The following is an 18,954-nucleotide window of genomic DNA, read 5'->3' on the forward strand; positions in this document are numbered from 1 at the left end:
TGTAATCCCTGCTTCAGTTGCTGGGATTTCTTAAATTAGTATGGAGAGAGGAGTGGTGTTAGGGGGCTGTGCGTGTGGTTTTGTGGTTTGTGTTTGATATAGCAGAGCAGGGTGAGAGGACAGAAAATTTGTCTGGAAACTGCTTACTGGTTCACTGCCTGGCTGTTTTGTGCCTGCCTGCTTAGTATGGATGGCTGTGCCCGGGCCCAGGCGTGCCATAGTAACTGCCGTCGCCTTGTCATTCAATGCATCTCGCTTGCTTACAGGTTTGGCAGTGCTGAAGTGCTCTAGCACTCGTCCCATGCTGCACTGGTGCAGCGCTCGCGGTCGGGCTATTTATAACCACCTCTGGGCCGGGGCGATCGGGCCGGCATCCCCCTGCGAGCACGCCTGAGGGACCCGTGGGATACACGTCTGGTTTTGTTCAGGCGTGGTGGAGAGAGGAGAACTTCAGCTGCTGGGAGCTACTTTTGGGCTTCGTGGATGTTGTGACGGTGCGAACGTGGTGGTTGGGGAGAGGGGTGAAGGTGTGCAGTGGGTGAAGGTCACTGGGTGGCACTTTGGGAGAACTGCTGCGAGCCCAGTGTCCGATTCCGGCGAGCACATGAGATGTGAGCTCGGGGCAAACTGTGCGGAATCAGCTGCCGGTCCTCTGCCTCCCGCCATCTGGGGCCAAGTAGGAGTTTTCTTTGGAGAAGGTGGCTGACTGCGTGACAAGGCGAGCGGGTCCGGGCTGCAGAGGCAGAGGGCTGCCACGTGGGAGTTTGCCTTGTGGGGACTTCAATATATGTGTGCAAACAAGAGATTTGCAAACAAAACTAACTTTTCTAATCCGGTGCTGTATGAGCCAGGCTGCTTGTGATCATGGGGAACAGCCTTTTTGCAAACTGCTGCAGGCATGTCACTGATCTAATCTTCCAGACGCGCAGCTTTAACTCGCCCGATGAGAGGTCACCCCTCTTACCAAAGCCTCCCACGAGCTGCACTCTCTGCCCGGAGGTGCCAGAAGCTGCCCAGTGTGCTGGGCCGTATCCAGACATCATCCCCAGCAAGGCGGTGACTGGAAGCCTGCAGAAATGCACCGGACACATCCAAGACCTATCTGAGGCCAAAGGTGAAGAAGGAACAGTGACGGTCTGTGATAAGAACTGTCTGAGACCTGGTGTTGGTGCTGCTGGCCCGCTCTGGAAGGCAGAGGCATCCCGTGTGGTGGCTGTCCTTCCAGCTGACCTTGGAGAAGGGCCGGCAGGGCTGGTCGATCATGCTCAGTCGCTTGAGGCCTGCCAGAGCTGCGTGAAACTTGAGGACAGCGGCTTAGCCCATAGATCCTGCCGCCGGGAGGAGCACGTGGCAGCAGCTGATGTGGGGGATGTGGCCCCTGGAGCACGTCCCGCCAGCCGGGGCCACGGTGAGGAACAAGCAGCCTTGCATTTAGACACAGCCTTAGTGGGTCTGGACAGCGTGCCAAAACACAGAGGTACGGCTCCCTCTCTGGGGAGCCCTGAGACACCTTCCCCTGCTCTGCCAGCAAGCGTGGGGAAAACCCCACCAGCCCAAAGGACAGTCGTGCTGCCTTTCCCCCTTGGTGAGATGTCATCTAAGGCTCCGGACGCAAGTACTGGTTTTGTAGTGACAGACCCCGCTGCCTGCCCTGGCGGCAGGTCAAGCTGTGATCCTGACTCTCGGGCACAGGCACTGCCCTCAAAGCATCAGCAGAAGAAGAGGAGGAAGAAGAAGAAGCTCACACTTCTAGGTGCTCAGCAGCATGGTGTTCTGTCGTGCTTCGTGTAGGCGAAACACTGTATGCCTGTAGTGGGAGTGGCTGGCTGTGTGTGCCCGTGGGATGGGGCAGGACAAAGGAGAGGGGAGGCGAGGTGACGTTTTAACTTCATGGCAGAAGGAAAAGGAGGAAGGTGGTGAGATACCCCGCCTGGGCTCTGTACCACAGAGGGACCTGTCTGTGCCTTGTCCGTGTTAGCAAAACAAACGTAAGGGGGTTTTGCTTATTTTTTCTTAATTCATAAGGCAAATCCTTCTCTTGTGACTGCAAACATGGACCTTGTAAAGGATGAGAGCAGATCTGCCAGGCCTGGCCTGCGGCAGTGCAGACAGGAGCGTGGGGCAGCGAGGGACCAGAGCAGCGTGTGCTTGGAGCATTTGGGTTTGGCTCCCTTCATCCGTGCATGGGTGAGAGGAGATGCCTAACCTGCAGGGATGGAGCAGCTCCATGGCTGCCCTGAGCGCAGGGATGGCATGTTTCTTCTCTTTTGCCCCATCCACCTTTCCAGCGCTGTGGGGACAGTGGGGCCCCAGCCAGTTGCTGCAGCATGAGAGGGGAGCAGCCGCTCGGCCGCATCCTGCTTTACTCCTCTCCTACTTCTCCACAAACTGGCATAGCACAGCTCTGATGTGGCACTAAATGGTAACTCGGCTGGAGTGGCTTTTGTCCTTGCCAGGACTTCTAGGATGTGAGAAACTGGGATTATTATTTTTTTTAAGCCTCAAGGTCAAATTTTGCCTCTCTGTCACTGTGGGGTTTTTTTTTTGTTCAGTCCCTGTGCAGTGGCTGAATTTCAGTCTCAAACGCTGTCTTTTGGTGCACCTGATGGCATGAGGGGATGTGTAGTGTGACTGACCCGAGCTGGTGGCTTGGTTTCTGGTTTAGTGCCTTGCTTGCTTTCTGCGTGCCCATCGGTGTGCCAGCGGCGGGTGTGGAGGCTGCAGGCACAGCTGGTTGGGTGACTGCAGAAACTGTCTTACGCTGCTCAGAATTCGAAATACCTTTGAGGAGGGAAGGGCAGAATTTGGGCCCTCAGACTAACACTGGAGCCAATAATAAGAAATGCACTCCTAAATTCAGTGACAGAAGAGGTAGGGTTTTAATTTTCAGTTTTGTGCCTCTAATAATCATCACTGTTACTAAATGTAGGGAAGGAAACTCCTCATCTACAGAGCAGTCCCTCCAGACCAGGCTAACTCACAGCAACATGATGTTGCCATCTTTTTGACCTGATGATCTAAGAAAAGGGTTAGTGACTGACTTTAGAAGGTTTGTTTGAATGTTAATTAGTTGTTAACTAACACTTCCCATGATCTATGCTGTCTATCGCTGTATGCAGCCAGCAATATTCAGGTTCAGGTATGCACCCTCTTTCACGCTGGGATCCTGACCGGTAGGTTCGCAAGGTGCTCAACTTCCTCTGCAGGCTCACTGTAAATAGGAAACAGGATTAAAACAGGGCCTGCTGCCTTGGCATGTGTACTCGTGCAGGTGTAAAGATGACACTTAACCCTTATACCGATCCTCTCTACCAGGTGTGAGCCGCAGCCAGGCGAGCGTGGGTCGATTCCCCCCGGTGAGGTGCTGCCTGTGCCGCCTTCTCTCCTCTTTGGTGTTTTGCTTTGCCCCTTCTTCTGACGCTTTAGTCTTGCGTGCGCTCGAGGTTTGTTCACACTGTGCTCCGAGGAGCAATGAGAACATCGTGTTACAGCTTGGCTGCCAGCCAGCCAGCACAAATCGGAGCTTAGCAGCCTCAGACGCGCCTGTGGGTACAAGCCAGAGGCCGAAAGGAGGAGGGTCCTTGCTGGGACGCTGCCATATCCATTGGAACAATAGGGGAGACTGGAGGTCACAGCCTTTGTTCGAGACCGCAAAACCGCGTCTTGAGGCCGACGTGTACTGGGAGGGATCTCCTGCTCCGTCTCCAGCAGCGTGAGGGGGGCGGTGAGCGGGAGGAGCAGCCGGGTAGTGCTCCCGGAGCAGGTGGGACCGCTTCCCTGTGACTCAGCCACCTTCCGCGAAACCGTCCGGGGTGCATCGCGCAGTGCTTTCTCCTGCGGGCGAGAGCTTGCAGCTAAATGCAGCTGCTGGCCCATTTGAGGCTTGAACTGAGAGTGAGTAACAAGAGAGAGGTCTCTGCAGGTGTCTTTCAGGTGTCCTTGTTCTTATGCCGTCTTGAATATGCTGAAATCAAGTGCCCCATGCTTTTGCCTCGCTCTCCCTGCTGGTGCTGCTGAGGCCACGGCACAGCCAGTCTGTGGCAGGTGGTAAGAACCGGTGGCCCACTTTAGGGCAGGCGGGTGAAGCTCTGCTTCCCCATGGGGAGAGCACACGTGGCGAGCCAGCACCCAGCAGGCAACATGTCCTCCAGGCAAGCTTGCCTGCCCTGCCATCGACTGGGGTTGAAACAAAGCGCACTGTTTTTGTCAAAACATACCCATTCTGTAAAAACCCCACTGGAGAGCCTTTGCTGGCCTTACATCAGAGGGTTAATCTGCTGAACAGCTGGTCTTTCTCAGTCCAGGCTTAACTTTTGTTTTTAAACTTAAGACAGTGCTGGCTGGAGCTGGATCATCTGGCATAAGGAGACATGAAGGTGTTGCCTCTACATGTCTCTTCTGTCGCAAAGTGCAGAACTGTACCAGCCCTGCCTTCACTCAAGTAGGGAAGGAGGGATGGAAAGTGCAAATATGCTGTATTTCTGCAGAGAAGAAGCAGTATTCTGATTTCTGGAACAATTGGTAGTTTGGGGATCTGATACCACTGAGTAGTGAAAAGCAGAAGCGTGGTCCTGGTTGGTAACTTTTCCTTGCTGCATGCAAGCTTTTCCTGTCTTGCTTTGCTTTGCAGCTGAAGGCGTTGACTGTACTCAAGACCAGTGTGTGCATGGGTTGCTCAGCTCTTGTGTGAAGCTTGTCTCCTCCTGGTTTGGTTAGTCCCTATGCACTGCTTTCCTCCTCCCCACTTCCAGCTCTGAGCCAGCCAGTTAATTTCTGCTTGCTATGGAAGCACTTTCTCTGCTGGGTCCTGCTTAGAAAAAAGACAAAATCACATTTAATCAGAGATGACAGTGTCCCTTTCAGGAATATCCTGCCAACTGTTGTGGCACAGAAGTACCTCCAGTGCCCACCTCACTACTGCTGATAAGTCGGTTCGTTGGAAAGCATCCTTGGTCAAGCCTTTAGCATGACTACCAGGCACAAGAGTGTGCCTGGAGCGTGGCATGGGGCAGACGGCAGGAGCATCAGGACAGGCAATGTGGCTGGGAATGAGAGCAGAGGCAGGAACTAGCATGTCCCATGGGCTGCTCCTTCCACGCCTCAGCTGCCAGCGAAAGTCAGCTGTTTGTAAGCAGCTCCTTGAGCTTGTCATCTGTGACACTGTCGGAAAAGATCCTTGGTCATGTATGGGTGGAGACTGGGGGTCTTGGGGCAGTGGGCAGCACCGCTGCGGCTGTGCCTGGATTTTGCCCTTGGCTGCTGCCACAGCGGTTGAAGATGGGCTGTTGGGTCTTCGGTCAGTGCTACTGCCTTCCTTTTAGCAAATTTTGCCTCCCCTGTCTGGCTGCTACAGCAGGAGCAAAAGTTCACTGATCCTGCCCTGCTTGGGTAGGCAGGGGCTGGACCAAGTCTGGCTTGGGAGCCTGGCAGGTCGACCTGTCTATGACACTAGTTAGCCCAAGGTATAGCATTTCTGCGGTACCTTTTCTGCTCTCCCTCCTCGTCCCCACGTGTACACAGACTGTCTGGGAGCGCGGCTGTGCTGGCTCCAGAGTGTGACGAGGGGCTTTTCCCAGCCCTCTGGGCATGGTGTGGTTTTTCTGAAACCACATCTCTTGGGGCACTCTTGTGTGGAGCTTTTCTTGCTCCTTTCTAGCATGACTGCAGCTTGCCAGAGCCAGGCCTCTTGTCTGGCTTGCCCATGGCTTCATCTGTCAAAGAAATGAACAGCTCGTGTTAGGGACATACACAAAGTGACAGGAAACATGAGCAGCAGCTGCCGAGATGCTGAAGGCAGCAGAGACTGCTTAAGGCAGCTCTGTTACCTGCTGCCTTTTGGAACGGCTGTGCTTTCCTTGTGTTTCTTGCTCTTTCACCATGTCCTAATTCAGCCTTGAGAGTCATCTCTGAGGCAGGTTTGCTGTTGGCAGTTGTAGTCTTGAGCAGGAGTGTGACCCCCCCAGGGACTGTTCAGCAAGGCTTGTCGCTGCAGCCTCTTGTGCTCCAGAGGTGCAAGGGGTTATAGTGTTTCCATCCCTGTTCTTATACCTGGTTGTCGTGGTTGAGTGACTTTCTGGGCTGCTGGAGCAGTTGAGGCCCATAGGTGAGAACTAGCCTTGACAGCTTTAGGTCTTCAAGCCACAGTGCCAGTCTGCATTTCAGAAATTATGGGGGTTGAGCTGCCATCTCCCCTGGAGCGCAGCTGGGCTGGGACTGATGCCTTGCTAGGAGATGAGGAGGAGGAGGAAGGAGATCTGCCAGGTGGAGCTGGCTGGAGGACTGCAGCTTGGTGCTCAGCAGCCTCAGGGCATTAACCTGGCTTTGAGCTGCCCTGACCCCGTGCAGCCTTTTGGAAAGGCTATTCCCACTGTCCAGGAAAGCCCCCAGCTCATTCTGTGCCACCTCAAGCGACTGCTGGGAGTGCCGAGCTAGAACTGCCGCATGTGACTTTGGGGGTCCAGTAGCTGGGTGTGCTGGCCGTGCGTGGCCGGGACAGCCATGCTGCGAATGTACCTTGCGGGGCGCGACGCCCGCTCCCTTCCAGCGCTCGCTGCACGGGGCAGGTGGGTCGGAGCGGTGCCCTGCTCCCAGGCTGGGGACAAGGGGGTCTCTTCCCTGCCTCAAAGGCTGTCATCAGCGGCGCTTTCCACTGTTCCAACTTACCCTGGCAGCACCTCGGTCCTCTTTAGTGTGGTCCCCAGCCTGGTTTGATGGGTGTTGGCTGCTCAAGGAGACTGGCAGCTTCCTAGATCTTGTCAGCTCTCTGACACTATCTGCCTTATTGGTAGAGAAAACAAACCATTGCTGGAGCAGTGAAGTAGGCGCAGAGAGCTCCCCGTCCCTGTGACGCATCTGTCTAAATGAGCACTTAAAATGTCGTCACCTTTTTCTCGAATAAAATTGCTTAGGCAAAGCCTCGCCCTGGCACCATGGGATCTCTGCAAAGTATTCTGGAAATGCAGAGGGTGGCCAGATGCAGGCAGGGGTGTGGGAGCTGTTTGTGTGCCTGTGGAGTAACCTGGCTGCCACGTGACGGGCAGCTTAGCAATGCGACTGCTTTCTTTTCCCCTCCCTTCTCTCCTGGCTGAACAGTAGCGTACCAGGAGGTATGTTAGGAGCTGTGTAACATGTTGGTGCAGAGGTTACAGCTGCCTCTGGGCCACAAAGCACCACACACCCATTTCTTTTAATTAAGAGGTTTCTTTAAGACTAAGCCGAATGTGTTGTACACTGACCCATCCTTCCTGCTTTCCTTCCCTCCCCTCTCTGCACACGTTTGTGGAAGATGCAAACCCCGCAGGCGAGTGAGAGCATGCTAATTATGCTGTGAGGGGAAGGGAGGGAAGGGCCTGGCACACCTATGTCTAGTAAACACCAAGTGCAGAATAAAACGCTTGCTGCCTTTTAACCCCTGGTTCACTTGGGTTGGCCAGAGGATGGTGGTGTCTGAACCAGCCTCCCCAGCCACTTGGAGAGGACCATCTATTTGCTTGTCTAAATCCCTCTCTTCTTGCCCAGAGCACCCGTCTGGCATGGCACTGATGAATGGCAGCGGCCCGCACGAGAGCCTCAAGGGTGAGAAGGATGCCAGGCAGAACGGCCACGAGGAGGCTGACCTGGGAGAAGATGGGAACGACCAGGAGGTCATTGTCATACAGGACACGGGATTTACCGTCAAGATCTGTGCACCAGGGATAGAGCCCTTTTCCCTGCAGGTAGCTCCCTTTGCCGGCTGGGGAGGGGAACGGAGGCGGCGCTGGAGGAGGAGGCGGGAAGCATTTGAGCCAGGGCGCACACAAGGCTGTCCCTTCAGCCAGCCAGAGAATGGGACAGGGGACTGTGCCCAGGAACGGCCCTGTTAGCCCCCTCGGTCTGGACGGTACCTTCAGGTTGCTCGCAGCTCACTGACTTGTGCATCCTCTGATGGGATTACATGGGGAAGGAGGCAGCAAAGCATGGAGGGTGCAGGAGAGAAGCTGCCTAACCAGTGGCTTATAGAGAAAAAGGAAGAGATGTGAGCAACAGGCTCTCTGGCACAGGCCTGCCTAGGCTTTGCAAGGATGGGGAGGGTGTTTTGCTCTGGATCCCAGGTGTGGAGCAAGGGGAAGGGGAATTAGCTGAGGTGTAGTTGCTCCTTGTCCATTCCTCCATTCGGACATGGAGCTGAGCAGGGGGGAAATGGCTTTCCCACTTTGGGCTGTTTTAAAGGAGACATGTAAATATGGTTTCTGGGTCTGACGCTCAGGAAAGGGAAATCTCTTGCTTGCCCAGTGGTTTTGGCATGGTGCTCCGTCAGGTTAACCTGGGTTTGGTACAGTGACAGGCACTAGCACAGCCCTGGGAGCTCAAGCACCAGCTTGAAGATCAAGGGAACGATGCAGTCTCCACTTCCCCTCTGCACAGAGAGCTCTGCATGTGTCATGTGGACAATAACATGTGCTGCCAGATCAGGACGGGCTTTGACATGCCTAGCTGATATTCCAATTTATCTTGATACTTCACTGAAAACCATTTGTATGAAGTATCTCTTAATTTTGGGGAGAAACATCTGGAGTCTAAACCCAGTGGGAAGTCTTATCTGCCAAAGACCAGCAGAGAGTGCAGTGAAATTACATCCCCTGTGGAACTAGCTGTATCTCAGTCTAGCTTTTTTCTCCTTTAAATCCCCTTAGCTGTTAGTTTTAATAGGCTAATAATAGCAGGCCATGTTGTTTACAACAGCTTGTGTAAACTACCCTGAGTTTTCCTAGCTTGAGAGCAGTGTCGGTGGTGCTGGAGCCAGCCAGAGCAGGGAGGTAACAGAGCAGCCCTGGTGCACAAGCCGAGGCAGCTTCTTGTGTCATGGGAGCCGTGCGCTTGCAGGCTTGCCCTGGAGGTGTGGCACTGGTGTGGACACGCCACACTGCACTGCAGGTACTGCGGCAGATCAAGTAGAGGAAATGGTCTGTTTTCCATGTGCTTCATTCAAAGCCTCACCACAAAGGTGTGCTGCAGATGGGTAAGGGAAGAGCCCCTGGTTTCCCCCTCCACCTTCTATTCCTTCACTGTGCTCTCTGCCACCTCTGTCTCATGCCAGGTGCTCGGCACAGCAACACGTCTGGGTGCCAGGGCCTGTGGGATGGAGCTGGGGTGGCCAACCCTGCCAGAGGTGGCAGTGCCCTCCCAGCAGGGAGAGAAGTGCCCTTCTCTGGAGGGAGAGCTAGAGTCTGCCTTTCCAAGCCTGGAGAGGCACAAGAGGTGTTTGATTTTGCAGCAGGGGGACAAAGTTTGTCAAGAACACGTGTGAGGATTGAGAATAACTGTCTGGGTTTTTCCCTTCTTAAGGTCTCTCCTCAAGAGATGGTGCAAGAGATCCACCAAGTTTTGATGGACCGCGAGGATACCTGCCATCGGACTTGCTTCTCTCTGCAGCTGGATGGCAATGTCCTTGATAACTTTGCTGAGCTGAAAACTATTGAAGGGCTGCAGGAGGGCTCGCTGCTGAAAGTGGTGGAAGGCAAGTTTCTTCAGACTTTGGGAGGGAATGAGTGAGGGTTTTTATAGGAAGTGGTTTTGGCCACCTGGCAGCCCTTTCCTGTGGTTCCTTTGAGACCTGTATGCCAAAGGAGTAAGCAACTGCGTGATTCCAGTTTCTTTCCTCCCTTTTTGCTCATCAGAGCCTTACACAGTGCGAGAAGCCAGGATACATGTGCGTCACATCCGGGACCTTCTGAAGAGTCTTGACCCATCAGATGCTTTCAATGGTGTGGACTGTAATTCGCTGTCTTTCCTGAGTGTCTTCACTGAAGGAGACCTGGGAGGTATGGGGCAAAAAGGCTTCTCTGGTGTGGTCAGTGTTTTTATTCCCCTGACCTCTTGTTTTGTTAAAACACATCATAAGGATCAGCTGTCCCACATCATTCAGGAGTGCAGAGAAACACTCGGAGCACTTTCTGCATTCTTCCTTGAATAATTATCGGAGGAGGGAATGCTACGTTTTTCAGCACTGACTTTCTTTCTCTGTCCATTCTAGACAGTGGAAAACGGAAGAAGAAAGGTACTGAAATGGAACAAATTGACTGCACCCCTCCTGAACATATCCTGCCAGGTAGCAAAGAGAGACCCCTGTGTGCCCTTCAGCCCCAGAACAGAGACTGGAAGGTAGAGTTCTCCCGTGTCATTAAAACGGCTATCGGCACGTTCCTTGCAGCAAACTGGTGTTCAGGGGTTGAAAGATGCACTGAAGCGGACTTTGGGATTTGCTCTGCCTGATGCTTAATGAGTGCCGGAATAGCACTGCTTAGTCAAAAGAATAAAGTCCAAGAGCTTGTGTGTCAAACACTGGACGCCGAGTCTGGACATCTGCAGAGTGTAAAATGGCCAGTCTTGGGGGGAGGAGTGATAGGGAAAGGAGAAATGCATTTCTCTGTAAGGTCCTGGAGACAGGATCTGCAGATCACTACAAATTACCCTTAGCTTTCCCATACCCTCCCACTTGGATTCAGGTTTAGAAGCTGCCATTTGAAAACCAGTACAGCAAGAAATCCATGCCTTGTGCAGCCCAAAGGCCCAGGGTGTCTGTTTTTACCTGTGTCTTACGGTGTGAAAGGCAGCAAACTGAGGCAAATTAGTGGACTGCAAACAGCTTGAGGAAGGCTATGCTCTTGAGACCAGTATTTTTGTAAGCTCTGTTTCTGGAACCAAGTGAGGGTGGCCGGTAAAAGGAATCTGGCGTGTACATTGGATGGCTCTGTAACTCAAGGGAGTTAATTCCTGCCGACAGGAGTTGCTTCAGTAGCCTTTGCAGTGCCTAAAGGTATTGACGATGAGTGGCTGGAACCCTCCACCTGGTAACCGGAAAATGCATGGAGACCTCATGTATTTATATGTCATCACAGTGGAGGATCGGCACGTCAGTATCACTGCATCCACTCGAGGATTTTACTTGAATCAGTGAGTAGCTAAGATTCCTCCTGTCCTGCCCTACAGCAGGGAGCTTGTGATAGCCAACTGGACAAGAACCCACAAAGAAACAATTGCTGTGGGTTTGGTTTTTTTGGTGGAAAATAGCCTATTTTAATTTGTTGCTCACATGGGTTTGTAGGAGTTGCTATACTGGATAGGGCTGTTGAGTTATGCCTGGTACCATTTCTCCACAGTGGATAAATGCCTGATGCTTTAGGGAAAGTTTAAACATTCCATAATGTCATCAGCTAATTAGAGCATTTTGGGTTGGGAGGGAATTCCTTCCTGACCATTGCAACTATCTCATTTTGCCCTAAAGCAAAAGCACAGCCTGTCAGAACTTCCTAAGCTGGGCCCAGATTTGACTAGATTTTTTTTTAAATTTTTTTTTTTAGATAGTGAGTAGGAGGGACTGTTAAAGTGGCTCTGCTGTGCCTGTCAGAGAGGTTGTATTGAGGGAGTTGCAGGGTCCATCCAGCCCAGTAGCTGTAACAGAGACCTGTTGAGTTGAGGGTGGACAGGAGAGAGCTTCAGAGCAACAAACCCTGCTGTACCTGAGCAACCATCAGCTCCAAAACATCTCTGGGTGGCCTTGATCCTGCAATCCAGCTAATTGCCTGGGCAACCATAACTGCATGTTTGCAATACAAGGTTATAATTCGCAGGAGAATTAAGCTGCCTGAAGAGAAGGAGAGCTTAGAAGATAAAATTCAAGCATGTTTTCACCTTCTGTCCTGTTATGAAGTGGAAGCGCTCTGTGTTAAACTGGCTCATGGAAGAAATAATAGTAGTCAATTGTAGTCCATTGTCTCCCCCCCAGATCTCTAAAAATAAGTGTTAACAGTAGTGAGTCTAAGAGTAGCCATCTGAGTGCAGGTCCCAGGAGACCAAGTGGCACAATGAACATCAAACAAGTGGCCTTTTTGAGTTTGGCAAAACGTGGTCTGGAGAGGGGAACCTGTCAGTGTAGTGCAGAGACTGCTCCTGGCAGGTCTGGTGCTCAGCCTTCCAGCCAGGAGACATGGTATCTTGAGAGGGCAGCAACTACTTGGTATAGTTGGTGTCATTATCACTGGGTTCTCTATTAAGCAAAGGCCCTTTTGTTGCATTTGGGAAGCTCTGTGAAATCAGTCCTTCCCAGCTATAAAAATATAATCCTCTCTTGAACCTGGTGGTGGCTGAAGAAGGTCTAAATTAAATTTGCTGTGCAATCCATCAGGGCCCAGGTACAGGGTTACTAACTGGATCTCATGTGGAGAGACTGGAGAGGGCCTTTGCAGCCCATCTGCCCGTGCACCACATGGTTTCTATTTTGCAAGCAAGGGCACGTTGTGCAGGCCTTTCATGCAGTGCATATATGGAAAGCTCTCGTTCATGTGCCATGTTCCTAGGGCATGGGAAGTCTCGGGTATGACAATGACTTGTGTCTTTGTTTCTTTTTTCTCTTGCAGGTCTACTGCATACAACTTCAATCCCAAACCTGCAAACCCCAGTTTTCTCAGTCATTCCTTGGTGGAACTACTTAACCAGATCAGCCCTACCTTCAAAAAAAACTTTTCTGCTCTGCAGAAGAAACGGTAGCAGCACTTTTTCCTCTCTAGTTGCGTTGGGTAGTCTGTTTAAGTTGCTTGGTGAGGCTCAGCTATGTGGCTGGTTCTGTGGGAACTGGATGCCACTACGACATAGGGAGGATTGCAATGCCTGCTTTCTCCGAGCTCACATAGTGATGGGGTGGTTGAGATGTGCGAGTCTGCAGCAAGGACCACCAAACACCTGACTAAATGTCATGGTGCCATCCTGATGTAACTGGCTTTCCATCGCTCAAAATGTGGAGCTGTCAGAGCTGGTGTGACCTTTCTGCTTTCAGCACAGTAGTTACAGAGGCTGATGGAAGCCCAAAGTCCTGATCCTTATCCACTGGATGGTTTCTCTTGGCTGTAGCTCCAAGATGACTCTTGCTCACAGCATATAGATTTACAGATTTCAGTTCTGCCTAAAGCAAAGGGTGGGGGGGATGACAACTTTCCATTGCCATGGGAGTATCGGGTACGGGGGCTTACCTGGAATTTGACATGCTCTGTCCCTGCTGAGAAACTGAACACATAGGGCTCTCTGTGCAGTGGGAGAGAAAGCCCAGAGATGGACTGCAGTGTTCATACAAGGGCAACCGTTGGTCCATTGACAATGTCCTGAGATGTGGGTCTCCTCACCGAGTCTGCCTGTTGACTATGTGCCTTGTGGGAGACCTGATGACTTCCTAGCTAGCCAGGCAGCAAAGAGTTAATGCAAAGCATGGCCACATGCTGCAGCAGTGACTGGGCTGGTAACCTGATTAGTAGGTACTTCTCCCCCAAATCCAAAAAAGAGACTGCAGCATAAAATATCAGGGAAAGTAACACAAGGGCTGTGCATAGGCCTGCAGTGGAGAGAGAATAATTATTTTAAACGTGTCTGTGCATGTTCATTTTCTCCAATTTCCTCTAGCTCCAATAATAATAAAAAACCAATAATGTATTGTTTTATTCTTCTGTCCTTGCTGTAGGGACCATTTATTCTGCTCCAGGACAGTGGGTCCTGTGCAAAAGCCTGTCATTCTTTAGAGTCTGCTTAATGAACTGCTCGCGCTCAGCAGGGTGCAAATTGACAGGCACATGGTGTGGCTTTCAGGAGCTCTGCTTCTGCTCTCATTAAGAAGATGAAAGTGACACTAGACAAGGGCTGGAAATTAGCTGTGGCCTCCAGCCACCACTGTGACTATCTGGCCATTTAAAAATGATTATACTGTATTGCTTTCTGGGCCAGAAGTAAATACAGATGAGACTCCAGCACCTGCTGAGAGCAGACAGATTACACAAGAGGCCATTCGGTGAAGCTTGCTTTTTCACTTCGTTAGTGATGTGTGCTATAGGCTGGTTTTGTAATGCAACCCTTATGGACGGGTGTGAAAGCTGAGGGCCCGTCTGAGAGGTGGCTAGCTGGAAGTGGGCATCCTCCATCTCCAAATGCAGAGGGTGCTGGGGGTCTCTGGAGATACAACTGAGCATAAAACTGTGGAAAGGGGGATGGGGAGAGCCCCGGTCATTCTCCAGACTGCTGTTGAGAGATGCCGCCCATGCCAGTCAGTCATCATGGGCTATAGTACTTGTTAAATGAAAGCCCACCGTGCTGCTTGTGAGGCCTGGTCTTGTTCTGTTTGTCAGAAGCTGATGTTGCAACAGAGGAGAAATTCTGTTAAAACAGAAAGAAATCTCCCTTTGGAAAATGTCTAATTGTTTTCGCTCCCAAACTAGGGTTCAGAGACACCCTTTTGAAAGGATAGCCACTCCTTTCCAAGTATACAGCTGGACGGCTCCACAAGCAGAACATGCCATGGACTGTGTCCGGGCAGAAGACGCTTACACTTCTAGACTGGGCTACGAAGAGCACATACCCGGACAGGTATTGGTCTTTCTTTGCCTGAGAACGCTGGCAAGAGTTTTGCTGCCAGCTGCGCTGGGAACCGGTTAACTTTTAACAAGTAAAACTCTGGTATTCGTGGAAGGTTTTTGCTCACCAAGGGAAAACTTGCAGGGGTCCTTGTTCTTGATAGTGCCCTTGACTATAGGGGCTGTGCTGCTCAGGGTGCAACTCTCTGAGTACATAAAGGTCTAAGAGGAGCAACTTCTGCTGGGGTATTTAGAAATCCCATGTCCCCACTCCAGCAAGCGCCACTGCACGGAAGGCAGAGTACTCCTCCATGCCAGCGAGGCCTGGAATGGCTCTGTGTCTCAGGGCAATCTACTCCAAATACTTCAGCTGCAGCTTTGTAGCATAAAATCTTGCAGGCCATGAGTGGCGCAGGGCTGTAAGGGCTGCCTGTGGGCAGCTGTCTGCCTGCGGTGTGACCACATTGCAGTGTGCTGGCTAATGAAACCTGCACGGTGCTCCCCCAGAGCTAGCAAGCTGCTACTTCAGTTAGACCGCATCAGCTGGGCTAATGTACGATGTACCCCAAACTGCTGTTGAATAAAGTCCGCTTACAAGGAGTGTTCATTCCTGCTGCTAATTCACTTCCTCTGAACTCCGAGGCAGCCTGAATTCTTGCCCCTTCCCTTCTCTCACAAAATGCCTCGTAAAGCAGAAATGCGTGGGACTTGCCAGCCCCTTCCTACACAATGCATTGCTTCCCACAAGGCTTTGACTCTTTCAGACCAGAGACTGGAACGAGGAGTTGCAGACCACGCGAGAGCTGCCGCGCAAGAACCTGCCTGAGAGGCTGCTGAGAGAACGAGCCATTTTCAAGGTAACTTTGGGATGCACAGGCAACTCCTCACACAGCCCCTTGTCTGCTGCCGATACTGCATCTGGACACTTCACCTGGGCTGCCCTTTAGAAACTGCAAGAGGAGGATCCCTGTGTGTAAGCTAAGGAGTCTTGTTCTCTCTCACGTATCTGCCTTCTGCTCCCAGCCCCACAGGGAAAAATTGTGCTCCCGTGTCTCCCTGCTGACCACGAGGCAGTCTCTTCTTAGTCCTCTGCTGTTGTCTGTTCCAGTTTCCTTCAAGTGGGTGAGAGAAGCAGGGGGAGGTGGGACACATACCTAAGCCCTCATCTGCAGAGAGCTAATGAGTTTGAGCCATGCTGATCCCTAATGTTCTGGCTCCTGGAGCTTGTAGCCAAGCCACTAGCTAGGCTCATAAACGCAAAAGCCAGCTGACCTGCCTGCTTGCTTGAAGGCTATCAGGAGGAGCGAAGGAGGAATTTGCAGGGAGCTTTGAGAGTAAGGTGCTGGGAGGGTGGGAGCCCTTCCTTACCCAGCTTTCTCTCTGCCTACCTCCAGGTTCACAGTGACTTCACTGCAGCAGCAACAAGAGGTGCTATGGCTGTCATTGATGGCAATGTCATGGCCATCAACCCCAGTGAAGAGACCAAGATGCAGATGTTCATCTGGAACAACATTTTCTTCAGCCTGGGCTTTGATGTCCGTGACCACTACAAGGACTTTGGTGGAGATGTTGCTGCTTACGTAGCTCCTACCAATGATCTCAATGGTGTGCGGACCTATAATGCTGTGGATGTAGAAGGGTTGTACACGCTGGGGACTGTAGTGGTGGATTACAGAGGTTACAGGGTGACAGCTCAGTCTATTATTCCTGGCATCTTGGAACGGGAGCAGGAACAGAGCGTCATCTATGGGTCAATAGACTTTGGCAAGACAGTTGTCTCGCACCCCAAGTACCTAGAGTTGCTGGAGAAGACCAGCAGGCCGCTTAAGATCCAGAAGCACAAAGTCCTCAATGACAAGAATGAGGAGGTGGAGCTGTGCTCCTCAGTGGAGTGCAAAGGCATTATTGGCAACGACGGGCGTCACTACATCCTGGACCTGCTCCGCACTTTCCCTCCGGATCTAAACTTCCTGCCTGTTGAAGGGGAGGAGATGCCAGAGGAATGTAAGAAAATGGGCTTCCCCAAACAGCACAGACACAAGCTTTGCTGTCTCCGGCAAGAGCTCGTTGATGCCTTTGTAGAACACAGGTGAGCTGAGCTTCCTGCCTTCCTGCACCTGCAACTGGTATCGGTCCAAGTCAGGACCATGCTGTGTTGTCCCAGGAACATCACAACAAAGCTCCCAGAAATGGACAGTTAATTTCCCCATTTCTTGGCTGTGCAGGTGCAATTATAGAAACTTTAATTAATGAGGTGAAAACTGTAGGGATTCTGACAGGATTATAAAGAGATGGTTTGGTTTTTAGTCTCCAGATCTGTTTTTGTTGTTTCCTGTCCAAACATTTAGAAGTTCTTCTTTCCCTGCAGATGATGTGTGATTCCCTGATGGCTAGGGAATGGGAAGGATTTATGCTCTTTTTTAAGGCTCTCCAGATGTCTTGAATGCTACCTTTTTTTTCCCTAGAGGCTGAAAAAAAATTGCCCATGGGAACTGCTGTAGGCACTTTCGTGGTGGGATGCGTTGGCATTTGGGCTCGTTCAGCACAGGCGAGGAAGTGGGAGCTCTGGGAGCAGGACAAGTCGAAGTCGTGTGGTGTGGCCACGTGGTGCTGGTGATCTTAATGCTCCTGCTTCCGATGTGAAGGGCTGCAGGTGCTCTGCTGTCGCAGATGGTCAGAGCCTGTGCTTCGCTTTCCGGGAAGACGAGCCCTCCAGTTGCTGACGGAGGAGCCCTGCCTGCTGAGCAACCAGTTCTGCAGCCACCGCCCTTCCCAGTTCTGCCATGTGCCTGCAGGCAGGCTTTGCTGCTCCCTGGGAGAGCTTCCAGACCAGCAGTCTGCAGGACCGTGGCCGTAGGGTGCTGCTGCTCCTCCTTGGCTAGCAGAGGCTGGGCCTCTCTGTGCTAAGGTCTCCTGGCAAAATTGCTGCTGGTTTGTGTTTGACTAGTCCAGCGCAGCAACCAGTGAGAGTCTTGCCGAGCTGTCTGCTGATGCTGCCTGTGAAAAGCAATTTGTAACCACTGGAAGGAGATTAGTTTCCCATTGTGATGGATAATGAAAACCCACTTTTTTTTTCTTCTTATGATAAACTAATGTGCACTGCTTTGATTTTTGGAAAGCTCCTGGGAAGAGGGTGTACGCCTTTCCACAGGGAAATTGTATGGTCTATAATGCTGACCTCATGAGGTTTTTCCTCACAGAGCAGTGGTGATCCTCTTGGATTCTCCTGCTGTGCTGAATTCCTCTTTTCCTTTCCTGTAGGTATCTCTTATTCATGAAGCTGGCTGCACTGCAGCTGATGCAGCAGAAAGCCAACAAGCAGGAGAGCTCAGGTGCACTGGAAAATGGTTCCTCTCCGGAGAATGGTACTGCAGACAGTGAGAAGTCTGAGTCAGAGGATGGTAAAATAGACGATAACGTGACTGGACTTGATCAGGTGAAAGAGCTTGCTGAGACCATTGCATCTGATGATGGAACAGGTATTTCATCCTCAGCACCAGAAGCAGCCCAGGCCTCCTGCCGTAGCTGGTGGGCTGTGTCACTGGTAGGAGCTTTGCCAGACTGGGGGTGGCCGGGGTGATTATTTGTTGTTAAACAGGGCAAGCACTGGCCTCTTCTATCAATATTGTCTTAGCTCTACGTAGAGCTGTTCACACACTAATGAATTACCACCCTGGGGGCCGGGTGGGTAGGTGGGCGGGTGTCTCTGAATGCAGCAAGCCCATCAGCTCTGCCATAGGAGTGAGAGCCTGGCCAGCACGCTGGCCTGTGGGGCTGGCGGCCGGGGCTGGGCTTCCAGAGGCTGTGTGTGGCTGGAGGGGAGCGGGCTGTCACCAGGCTGAGAAGTGAGCAGTGCACAGGCACCTTTGGGAAGGCCACGCTTGGACTTCTGAGTATCTGTGGTTGGGGGGGTGAAAAGGAGGGTGGTCCATGGGTTTTCGGGGTCATCTTACATGCTCTTGTTCAGACTTTGCATTTTGGAGCCATCTTCCTTTCCAAATATCTTACAACGGATTGTTTTTATAATGGATTTCTGCAGAATGTGCTGCCATTGTTGCTTTTAGTAACAAAACTTTTTTCTTAATACACTAGCTAGGCCTGTCACTTTCTGAAATCCACATTCATTTGTATTCTGTTTTTCTTCCTGCTCCAGTGGATCCCAAAAGCAGAGAAGTGATTCGAAATGCTTGCAAGGCTGTAGGCTCCATTAGTGACACGTCATTTGACATTCGGTTTAACCCAGATATTTTCTCACCAGGTATGTCTAGTGGTTTTAGTCCTCCTTCAGAGAATCATTGTGTCCAGCCAACTACAGACAAAAAATGGTGTTCTGTAGCCAGGAATATTGCTGGCTTTTGGCTAGCTGGGCATGGTGCAGGATTCTCCATGAAGCACAAAGATAAGGCAAAGAGAAGTGTAATTGATTGCAATGCTTGAATTACCGAATGCAGGCAGTAAGCTGTCTCCCACTGCTACGCTCAGGGGAGGTCTGCAGACTGCTGCCAAGAATCTTCCTGAGATTCTCCAGCATCCCAGCTGCTAGCCCACATGAAAAGGAGCAGAAGGAGGGAAAAATTAAATTTGA

General features: G+C 51.6%; 1 protein-coding gene across 1 annotated transcript in view; it reads left to right on the forward strand.

The window, feature by feature from the left end:
- The first annotated feature begins 864 nt into the window (after nucleotides 1–864).
- The window catches only part of CLUH (clustered mitochondria (cluA/CLU1) homolog), a 31,922-nt gene continuing 13,832 nt past the window's right edge, over nucleotides 865–18,954 (forward strand). Inside the window, exons 1-12 of the mRNA XM_010289297.1 lie at nucleotides 865–1,753; nucleotides 7,519–7,715; nucleotides 9,325–9,496; nucleotides 9,657–9,800; nucleotides 10,013–10,140; nucleotides 10,778–10,932; nucleotides 12,396–12,521; nucleotides 14,235–14,382; nucleotides 15,134–15,226; nucleotides 15,764–16,458; nucleotides 17,631–17,848; nucleotides 18,523–18,627. Coding sequence (XP_010287599.1) covers nucleotides 865–1,753; nucleotides 7,519–7,715; nucleotides 9,325–9,496; nucleotides 9,657–9,800; nucleotides 10,013–10,140; nucleotides 10,778–10,932; nucleotides 12,396–12,521; nucleotides 14,235–14,382; nucleotides 15,134–15,226; nucleotides 15,764–16,458; nucleotides 17,631–17,848; nucleotides 18,523–18,627 — 3,070 coding nt within the window. The remainder of the gene's footprint in view (nucleotides 1,754–7,518; nucleotides 7,716–9,324; nucleotides 9,497–9,656; nucleotides 9,801–10,012; nucleotides 10,141–10,777; nucleotides 10,933–12,395; nucleotides 12,522–14,234; nucleotides 14,383–15,133; nucleotides 15,227–15,763; nucleotides 16,459–17,630; nucleotides 17,849–18,522; nucleotides 18,628–18,954) is intronic.

Source organism: Phaethon lepturus, unplaced genomic scaffold, assembly GCF_000687285.1.
Source record: "Phaethon lepturus isolate BGI_N335 unplaced genomic scaffold, ASM68728v1 scaffold47006, whole genome shotgun sequence".
Taxonomy (NCBI): domain Eukaryota; kingdom Metazoa; phylum Chordata; class Aves; order Phaethontiformes; family Phaethontidae; genus Phaethon; species Phaethon lepturus.